Here is an 11,474-nt window from a genome sequence, read left to right on the forward strand (position 1 = left end):
AAGTAACAAAAATACTCTGCAAAATAAAATGTAAGAAAATTATATTTACCTTTATTTCTTGTACATCTTATTACTTACACAAATTTCTAGCAGCCATATACCCACAATCTCTATTAATATGATTTCAAAAGGGTTGAAGTAAGATTATTTGGATTATGCAAAGTATATCAGGGTTATCTACCTAATGAAAATGATGCCTCATACAGGACTGTTTAAGGAAAATTGACTGGATTCAAAAAGATTTATCCTTCCTATGCAATGGCATCATGTGAATTCTGCTAGGTACAACTCAAAGTGATGCCAAGCCATATCTCAACAGCCTTTTCTATTCTACCATTTGAAGAGGCTCCAGTAGGTAATACTTGTGATCATTTCTGCATATTCTGTTTCAAGATAAGATGCCTTTCTGGTAAAAGAACGGTACTAAATTTTTCACACTTTTTGACAAACTGAAAACTGATAAAATATTTAGCATTTAAAAGAAGGATCAATACACATGCTTTCAATTTGTTTGCAATATACAAATTGTTGTTTCTGAAAGAACAGGTTGTCTGTGAAAGCATTAAGTAAGCTTGGTTTTTAGTCATTGATCAATTCTGGCATTTAATTGCACAGATGTTAATATTACTTAATAGTGGTCACTATACAAGTACCAGATCAAATTACTGTATCAGATCATCATGCTCAACTAACCTGCTAATAAAAGTATAAATATAATGCTGCTCTTTAAGTAAATATTTCTCTTATACAGTCAAAAGTTGTGAATTCGGACACCCATAATCTGGAATGATCTATAATCCAGACTTCAAAGCTAGAAACTTTCTGCGCACACGTTGCGTTGACGCATGCGCATAAGACCTTTATGGCTGCGAATATGCGTGTGCGCATGCGCAAAATACGTTTACGAATGCACGTTTAATGTACAACAGACGGTATAAGTAAAGCTAAAATTATCTAATTCAGTTAATGTTGCAGATTGCGTTGTTAGTTAATCTTCGAATTGGATCCGGCTTATTATTTTTTGCAGACTGTTAGAGCAATTTTATAAAAGTAAGCTTGAACTTTCGATTATGTCAAATAGAATATCTGATATATATTTACTAATATGTAAAGGATCTACGAAGCGAAAGTATGTTTTGAAGTCCATTAAACAAAAAGTGGAATTGCTGCAAAAAATGGATAAAGGCATATCCTTTGTTTATCTAACCATTCCGAAATCTGTTTATCAATTTCACGGTGCTCTGCGTGCGTGCGTGCATGTGTGGGGGGGGGGATGTTGCGGCGCAATGAACTGGAAGTTGATCTGTCAGCACTATCCTTATCTTCAAGGCAGATGTTTTTATTTTATTTGGCTTATAATTCCTTACTAAATGTTTCATCTCGATGTACTCCGTCTTTGATATGATTTAAATCAAATTCCTCGTCATTATAATTCGCTTCCGATAGCGAAGAAAGTGACACAGAGTTTATTGAAAACGAAAAAAATTTCGATTCACAAATTAGTCGGCATTCTCGACAGAGCAATTATAGGACTTGAACAGCAGAACTTTGTAACTGAACAAGAAATTATGTCTGTTTATAGAATTAAAGAGAAAGTATTATCACATAAAAAACGAAGCAACTTAAACAACTTACATTGAAAGAAATGTTTAATAAAGTAAACAAATAAATATTAAGCTTTTTTTGTAAATTTTGATACCCTTTAGATAATTGTTTTATTTCATAAATTATGGTTTCATATTTTTAATTTTATAATTTCTGCATGCCATCTTACCAGATTTAAACTGATGATCTATAATCCGGAAAAATCGATAATCCGGAATCGGCGAAGTCCCAAAGAGTCCGGATTAACGACTTCTGACTGTATAAGATTCTAAAGAAATGTAAAGACACTGTTTGAAAAAAGAAGCAAAATTAAAACATGAAATAGATCGACAGCAAGAAAGACTACAAAGTTGAAGATGCATTGAAGATTCAGTTTATGAATATGTGTGATCTGCTAGTCAGTAATCCACTGATGCCATAAAAATGGAGACTAAGGATCTTGCAAGAATGGATGATCAATGATGGCTGATTTTGGCCAATGAAAGAAGAAAAAACATTTGTTAACATGCATACCAATGGTGAGGGGGAAAATTTACAATTTACCTGCTCCAAAAAATACTTGTAGAAGCATAACATTGGAAAATACAGATAGTAAAATTGTTTCAAAGAAATGATTACACATACAACAACCATAAATTTATTTACTAACCATCAGTTAACATCAATAAAATTTTGCCAAGACTTTGCATGATAAGTGAAACTATATAAGCTTCACTCTGACCAGTTTGCATCACCAGAATCAACAGAACTGAAGTTTGCAGACAATGATAGTTTGGTGAAATCTAAGTTTCCATTAGAAGTTAGTTCACAAGTAACAAAGCTAAAAATTGTTCAGACTTAAATTAAACACCTGGAGTGCAAGTTATGGTAAAAGTACATTTATGGGTACCCCTTAGCGAAAATTGGCAATTTTTGGCACTACATGGATATCGAGTTTGTGCAGTTCTTTGTCTTGTTATTTTGGCTTTGTGTAGCACCGATTTTTTGGAGCGCCGAAATAACAAGACAAAGAATTGCACAAACTCGGTATCTATATACACATCAACCAATTTTCACTTGAAAAAAAATCATCCCAGAACTGCACAAACTTGCCATTGCACACTCCCTTGACTTTATCCATGTACACATCGACCTATTTTCACATAAAAAAAATCAGACAATTGCACAAACTAGGCATTGCACACTCCCTTGACTTTGTTCATGCACATATTGAACTATATTCACTTAAAAAGTCAAAGGAGCACCCAACAAAAAAATATATTATCTCAGTAAACTACATTTTAAATCAAACAAAGAAATAACATAAAAAAGGAAATTCCTCCTTACACTACACAAAGGAAATATCCACTTAATTTATTTACGAATTAGCACGTCTTCAGTCAAACAAAATTCCTTAACAGCATCCCAAAACTTCCTAAAATTATCTAAACTAGAATCTGTACACTGGTGTCGCCACATAAATTCCCAAAATAAGAGTAAAAAATATCCTTTGTAGGGCTGTATCGTTTAGACCATACGCATTTCCTTCCTGCAAACAGGACATTTAATAATGGCTACTTAGTAAACCTTCATTTACACACCAGTCAAGTAATGCTTTTTCTTCCCCTTTCTTTCCAAATCACACAGAAACTTTAAATTAATCTTACCAAATTCAGCCACTTTAACCATCTAAACCAGAAAACAAGCAATGTATTTGCTAACCAACACACATGACAAGCCCTTACAAATTCACTGCAATCCTGCAATCGATTATGCCATAATAGGGTTTGCATAACATTCAACTACTCAGGCTACCATAAATAAACCACCACTTGGCGATAAATGAAACAACTTAGCGATAATATAAGGGGTACCCTTCTCTCTGCTCTAACCCAAGTTATTCATAATGGGCAGATAAATTTAAAATACACTTCACAATAGGATATTAAACAAATTAATGTGTACCTCAAAATGATAATTATCTTTCAGTTATTCTGGTATCTGTCCATCAATATTAGGGACGGTACACAAGAAATGGATACAATTGCAAAATAAGCATTGCACTGACTATTGTACAGAATGAAGCTTATTTAAATTAATTTACCAATATCAAGTGCATATTCCACGAATAGAAGCAAATATAAAAGTTAAGTAGAAATTTAGAATATTTTATTATAATGGCAAGTCTACTCAAAACAAAAATACTACTCAATCCCACAATTTTTAATGCTCCAACTTTTTACGCTTGGTACATATTTTGTACTTTTTCAAGTAAACTGCATCATTAAAGAAAATTTCGTCAGCAAAATTCTATGCATTATATAAATGCAAAAAAGTTAATATATTAAAAACATCATTTTAATTACAGCGTGGTTGCACTTTGTTGCTTCTTTTTCATGCAACAAATATACGGATACGACTTTATCAGTTTACTCTATCATGTATTAAAATTAGGTTAAAGTGAAATGTGACACTGGCAAAAATTCCAATTTAAGCATGCGAAATTAAATTATTTTTTAAAAAAAAGGCATTTTAGCAACTTGATCATATTCTTTGAATACAGCAAAGAATACAAGGGTTATCTGCGTAGGTGAGGGATGCCTTCGTGGCTGACCTTCTTGAGGCAAACTGGCTCGTATTCATATTACACAACAGAAAAACTTCAAAAGCGAGTCATAAAGCTAACCTTTTTGCCTGAAATCGAATTCAGGTCAAACCTCTAGCATTCAGTGGTCTTAAAACTTGGCTACTGGCAAGGCCTATTTTATTTTGAAACCCATTTTCAAGTACAGAGTGGTCATAAAAAAAAAAAAACTTCTCCTATACCTCAACCCCTAGCGACCTAACTGCCCAACCAAGCAAACGAAATTTCAGATATTGTCATTTGAAGGCATGTGTTCAAGATTGTAATGATTTAAAACACTAAAAACTACTCTGATATGCAACCTCAAGTCGGCAAATTTCTCGCCAACTCCACGCTGACATATTACAGTCAAAAGTCTTTAATCTGGACTCATCGGGACTTCGGCGATTCCGGATTATAGATCATCAGTTTAAATCTGGTAAGATGGCATGCAGAAATTATAAAATTAAAAATATGAAACTGTAATTTATGAAATAAAGAGCAATTAAAGGTATCAAAATACTAAAAGGTACTAAAGGGTATCAAAATTTACAAAAAAAAAAAAAAAAAAGCTTAATATTAATTTGTTTACTTTATTAAACATTTCTTTCAATGCGCCCATGCGTAAAGAATACATTACGCATAGTCAAAATTAGAAAATTGCAACCAGAAAACTATTTGATGTGTACTCATGATATTTATAATGACGAGGAATTTGGTTTAAATCATATCAAAGATGGAATACATTGAGATGAAATACTACATTTAGTAAGGAATTATAAGTTGAATAAAATTAAAACATCTGCCCTGAAAATAAGGATAGTGTGCTGACAGATCAATTTCCAGTTCATTGTGCACCGCGACGACCTACTTCTATCATGCACAGCCACTAAAAATAATCTCCCAGATCCTCTTCCCACTCCTCCAGACACCCACTGCCCCTCAACAGGATGGCCACAATGATATTTCCTTTTTCCAAACTTCAACAACTTCCACCATTTTATCTCTCCCCCCCCCCATCTTCTCAGACACAGACGCGTACCAATGAGCTCCTGCGAAAGATTTTTCAACATCAACAGGGTTGCCATACAACACGCAACCGTGCCAAAAACCAGCCCAGAACACATATCACCACATTTGGTGAAATCAGGGCGTATATCAGAGTTGTACCTAATATAGCACTCACAGTTATGGCTTCAGTGAAAAAAATTCAAAATTTTCAAATGGCAGCATCCACTTTTTCCCTGCAAACAGATCAACATGATGAAAAATCATAAATAGGACTGGAACAATACATGTATAACAAAATTTGCTGGCATAAAACATTTGCAAAGGAGAACATTGCAAACGACCAGTGACAGCACAACAGAGGAAAGAGAAAATTCTTTTTATTGAAATTACAACTATTCAGCATGCCCACCTTCGGAGACAATAATGCATTGCATGCAGAAGATTGTTGACAACAACGATGAACGTAACATCACAAAAGGAATTTATATAACCATGTTTTTACGGCATCTTTCATTTCTGACAAATCTTGTCAATTTGATGTGTACACCTTTGATTTCAAGATACCCCAAAACTATAAATCCATTGGAATGAGGTCAGGGGATCACAGTAGCCACAAAAATGTAAAGTTTTGGGAGATGACTCTGTTACAGCATTTGGCAAACACATATGGCCATGTGTGAAGGACTACCATCTTGCATCCATACAATGTCATTAATGATACTTGTTGTTTAATGATACATTGTTTTCCATAGTTGAATAATGCTCATTCTCTCTTAATAAATAAATACAGTACGAAGTCCGAAATCCGGACTGGTCGGGACTTTAGCGATTCCGGATTAGGGGTTTTGGCTAATCTTTGGAATATGGTAACAGGCAGTTTGGCGACATTTTGGTAGGCAATAAAGGTTACTACCTAGGACTTTGGCAATAATGTGAGAAGTACCCAGTTCCAATTATGCATTATTTTGTGTGAGAGAAATGAGAGAACATGAGATATGTCATGTGACATTTATGGACGAATCACAGTTCTTTAATTGGAAAAATATCTGCAGTACTTTATAGTATTTTGTATTTAGCTTCATTGTGTGTTTTGTGAAAAAGTGTTGCTTAATTTTTTGATCCCATGGCCCTATCTAAAGTGAATTCGAAATTTTTATTGCGTTTAGCATTTTGTATTTAGCTTCATTGTGTGTTGTATGAGAATGAAATGAGATTGTGTGAAAGGAAGGATATTACAGATAAGTTTGAATGGCGGTGCAAGAAATCTGGTGAAAATGGACATTTTGTGATCTGCCATGCACTCAAGATTCTGTAGAAGATTAGGTAAGTTAATATTTTTAATCATTTGAGGATATTATTTTATCCATTGTTCTAAATATAAAGAATAAATAAATTAATATGCTATTATTGGAAAATTTTTATTAGCAATGAATTAGTTTAAAATAATTAAGATTTTAAGTTAATTTTTATTAATTTAATGTATGTGTTTATTTATATTTTAAGTAGTGTTTTTTAATTTAATTATATTTTAATTAAATGATAGTTATTTTGTGAATGATATGTTTGTAGCATTTTGGAATATGTTTCAGTAGAAGCAAACGTGCATGGAAATAATTTAAATATTTGACACTAAGTATTTGCAACCATTTTTAATGTTTGCGTTATAAATTCGCAGGTGATGTTTATAATAGATAATTTAGAGGGAAAAGTTTTTGGATATTTTATTTATTTTATACGTGCAGATGTTCATCCTTGGAACGGGTATATACTTTTCGCGATCAGGTAATTTCATATATGTCCTTTTTACCGACTTTAAAGATTTACAAAATTTTCCTGCATTTTCGTGCAAATTTTTCTAATTTATGAGAAAAAAGCAGTGTACATGGATAAAGTTTAGAGTGTGCGCAATGCCATTTTTGTGCAATTCTGGGATGTTTTTTTAAGTAAAAATAGGTCGACGTGTACACGGTTACTGTGTATGTGCCATTCTGAAAAACGCGGCAAGGAGTTTGTGATTCTGCACTTTCTCCCAATTTTGCAGTTAATATTCGTCATGATTAAGCACTTTTGTTCCATAAAATTTCTAGCATAAGCGTAATTCGGCTAGCAGATTGTTGGAAAAAATGTTGAGTAAGTAAAAAGAAAAGAAACCTGTCTTTACTTCGTGAAGACAAAATGGCGGCGAAAAAAAAAGTAGGAGGTTGCTGTAGCAGGATTGGTTGCCAAATTTTCACCAAAAATCGCCAAGTTACCATATTCCAAAGATTAACCGGGCTTTTTCCAGATTATAGATCATCAATTTAAATCTGGTAAGATGACATGCAGAAATTATACATTTAAAAATATGAAATCATAATTTATGAAATAAAAAGCAATTATGATCTAAAGGGTATCAAAATTTTCAAAAAAAGGTTAATATTTATTTTACTTTATTAAACATTTCTTTCAATGCAAGTTGCTTCGATTTTTGTGCTAATACTTTAATTCTACAAACAGACATAATTTCTTGTTCAGTTACAAAGTTCCACTGTTCAAGTCCTGTAATTGCTGTGTCGAGAATATCGATTAACTTGTCAATCGAAATTTTTTCGTTTTCAATAACCTCTCTGTCACTTTCTTCACTATCGGAAGCGGATCCACTTTTTGTTTGATGGACATCGAAACATGCTTTCGCTTTGTAGATCCTTTGGCAGCTCCAGAAATGAAAACTCTTTTTGACATAATCGAAAGTTCAAGCTTAATTTTTATAAAATTGCTCAAACAGTCTGCAAAAAATAATAAGCCGAATCCAATTAGAAGATTAGGAAACAGCACAATCTACAACATTAACTGAAATGCCTTAGAATCAGTAAAGATAATTTTAGCCTAGCTTATACCGTCCGTTATACATTAAATGCATTACGCTCATGTGTAAAGCATGCAAAAAACAAAAGTTTGTGGCTTTGAGGTCCGGATTATAGATCATTCCGGATAACGAACGTCCAGATTACGGACTTTGTACTGTATTTTTTGTTGGCTGCTCCTTTGACTTTTTGAGTGAAAACAGATTGATGTGTACATGGACAAAGTCAAGTAAGTGTGCAATGCCAACTTTGTGCAATTCTCTGATTTTCTTTAAAGTGAAAACAGATCGATATGTACATGGACAAAGTCAAGTGAGTGAGCAATGGCAAGTTTGTGCAATTCTCTGACTTTGTTTTAAGTGAAAATAGGTCGATGTGTACATGGATACAAAATTTCTGCAATTTTTTTACTTGAAGTTTTGGCTTTGTGTAGCAGCGATTTTTGGCATGAAAATCACTGCTACACAAAACCAAAATAACAAGTCAAAGAATTGCACTCGGTATTCATGTACCACCAATTATCAACAAGGGGCACCCGTAAATATATTTTTTCCATGTCAACATATTGAAAAATTTCATAAAATTTAAAATTAGATAAAAATGACAAAATAAAATTAAATCTACAGTCTGTCTATCATAAGGAAAAACTCTCGCCAGTTAGTCTGCAGCTGTCTGTTGCCGTAGAAACAAGCCATGACCGATTTTCTGTAGGGGTGTCTTGAAGACGAATGATAAACTGTTTTCCCCTCAGCCAACAGTTTCCCAAAACAAAATAACAATAAAACAACCCTTGGTTCGCCCCTATCTGAAATATACTAGCCCTGTTGCTATAGCGACCGCCAGACACTGCGACGGGAGCTGTTCTTCTCGTAGACAGACAGTAATACTATTCAAAAATGCACAGTCAAAATATTTTTTAGCAGAATAAAAGTTGTTAATATAAATTTTGTTACACACATGCACATGGCTGTGAAGGACTTGCACTGAGAATATTTCATAATTAAAATTTATTACATAATACTAATAACAAGCATGCAATTATATGCTTATGTTACTCTTTTCACAATCTGAATTTTCACCAAGTAAGACATATTGGTTAGTTACTAAGCAAACTGTTAATCACTAACTCACATCATGCGTTCCATGAGAAAAATTCATTCGTGCAATATTCATCCCAGCATTAATCATATCCACAAGCATGCCAACATCCCTAGACGATGGCCCTATAAATATAACAAAAATGGAGAAGAACCAACTTTAATTATGTACAATAAGCAACAATTTTACTGACCAATCGTACTTCTACAACAATAACTTTAAAGTAAAATTCCAAATAAAATTTTAAAATAATTATTAACCTAATGTTTTCAAATAATATACTGAATACATTCTGAAATATGTAACAGGTTACATTAAATTACCTGTCATGGCAAAGCACCTGGATAGATTCTACCACAGAATGTCTTAGTGAAAGGCTTTAAATGGCAAACTGGTTGATATTAACACTGAACATGGACAGAAACTCACAAAATTCCGAAGCAGCCAGCCTATTCATTCACCAGGAACTAGATTTATTTCAATTACAAGTATGCAGTGGCATTTTTTAGGTCTAATAATTGTTAAAATTAAAGAAAAACTGCAATAAATAAAATATTCAGAACCTGGCGAAATCAGAACTTTCCTTGAAAAGTTTTTTTTTCGGGGGGGGGGGGAGTGTGACTAACACTCATATAAATCCATTAACCAATTCATTCCTAGAATTATGTTCTCAGAAGAAAATATGGATGTACATAGACCTATGCTAAAATAATTTGCTTTGTTTCAGCATTTTCAATTCAATCATTAACTAATTTTTTAGCTATAAGAGTTAATAAAAATTTAGACATTTCGACTAGTTTTATTTAATACTAAGATGCAGAACTATTTCAATTAAAGATTAACTATATACTATTTAAGACTGGGAATTATTTTCAATTACACAGAATGAACATCAGAACACATAAAAAAATAAAAGAATTGCAGTTTTTTTAATAATTTTTACCATCTCCTAAAATAAAGCATGTACATAGTACACAAACCATAATTCTAAGAAACGTAAGTAAAGAACAGGATACAAACCAATGGTGCAGATAATGCCAGTAAGTCTGCAGTTTGATGGTGGTGCATCAATATCTAGCACACTTAAATGATCTAATAACGTATACTCTTGCTCTCTTGTCAGTTTAGAAGCACTTTTATCACCCATGATTCTTTTAAATCTACATCAAGGCAAAAAAAGGTCTCATATAAAGTATATTCTTAACAAAAACAAAATCAGTGCAGAATGATTACTACATATTACTTATGGTATCTTAAAGTCCAAATAATTTAATCGGTTGAATCTCAAAACAACAGTTTAACTCACTTTGCTTAATGTTAATAAGAAACTATTTACTTTAATATAAACAAGCTGCAAATGCATAAATATCTATTCTATCGATTATGATGTATTGAAATACTATAATAATAAAATGTAAAACGTCTCTAAGGTTCCGGGAAAGCAGCTGCATCAATTTAAAAAACAGAAAATTCGCACGTATGAAAATTTAATTGCACATACGTTAGTTAAATGATGCAGACTTACAGAATTTATCTGGTTAAATCTCACAAACTTAACGTTCTAAGCGATGATTAGCCGGCACCTGCCCAACACTATCGGTAACCTCTCCCGTATGCTGTACACTTTAATTTCCTCTGCCCTTGAACTGCCCTCCGAACTGTCCTTTACAAAAACAGTCTCGTATAGGCGATATTTTCGCGCCTTGGGCAGAGGGCGTCAATTACAAACAGTATCTATTGATTAAATTAATATTAAATAACAAGCAAATAATATAATAATAATAAAGCAACAAAAATATGCATTTTAACTATATTAATTTTTGATACCAATCTTTGAATTTGGTAATCTGATTATGCTTAGCACACCGAGTGTCCAATCCTACAATCCAACTCCTTAACATGGTAATGCTTTGGATGATTTATTATTATTACTACATTACTGAAATGAAACTTGTACAGTAATGATAGGGTTAAGCAAAACTGATTCAGAGAGATATAGACGAAGTTTCTGTAAGGCTGAGAGAAGACAGTGGTGGAGACAATCTCCATAGAAAGGCACTGAATCTTTCAGAATGTAGTAATAATAATAAATTACAGATATTCAATTTTTTTTAATTTCTACTGTGATTATGTCTCATTCCCGTGAGAAGATGGACTGGATGAATCCGAATTGTCTGATACGGATTTGTCAGTGAATTCGACTACCGCATCTTTGTGGTTTTACCTTAATCCGGTATAGAATACCGGATTAAGGTAAAACCAGTAATAATGATAGTGATAGGAGTGAAGCTACCAAGAGAAGTTGTAATAAGCAA

The 11,474-nt window shown here is 32.9% G+C and overlaps 1 protein-coding gene across 6 annotated transcripts in view; it reads right to left on the reverse strand.

The window, feature by feature from the left end:
- Positions 1–11,005, reverse strand: part of LOC118201816 (pyruvate kinase PKM-like) — a 43,169-nt gene extending 32,164 nt beyond the window's left edge. The window contains exons 1-3 of one of the 6 annotated variants that reach the window (XM_035373975.2): positions 10,987–11,005; positions 10,180–10,319; positions 9,193–9,284 (exon numbers count right to left, since the gene is read on the reverse strand). In XM_035373975.2, coding sequence (XP_035229866.1) covers positions 9,193–9,284; positions 10,180–10,306 — 219 coding nt within the window. In that variant the 5' untranslated portion in view covers positions 10,307–10,319; positions 10,987–11,005. Of the gene's footprint in view, positions 1–9,192; positions 9,285–10,179; positions 10,320–10,465; positions 10,485–10,684; positions 10,841–10,986 lie in introns of those variants that run through there. The other 5 variants (XM_035373973.2, XM_035373974.2, XM_035373978.2 and 2 more) reach the window with 5 other exon arrangements.
- Positions 11,006–11,474: the final 469 nt, after the last annotated feature.

Source organism: Stegodyphus dumicola, chromosome X1 (assembly GCF_044657685.1).
Source record: "Stegodyphus dumicola isolate Sdum_Otavi_A_Nest chromosome X1, ASM4465768v1".
NCBI classification, from domain to species: domain Eukaryota; kingdom Metazoa; phylum Arthropoda; class Arachnida; order Araneae; family Eresidae; genus Stegodyphus; species Stegodyphus dumicola.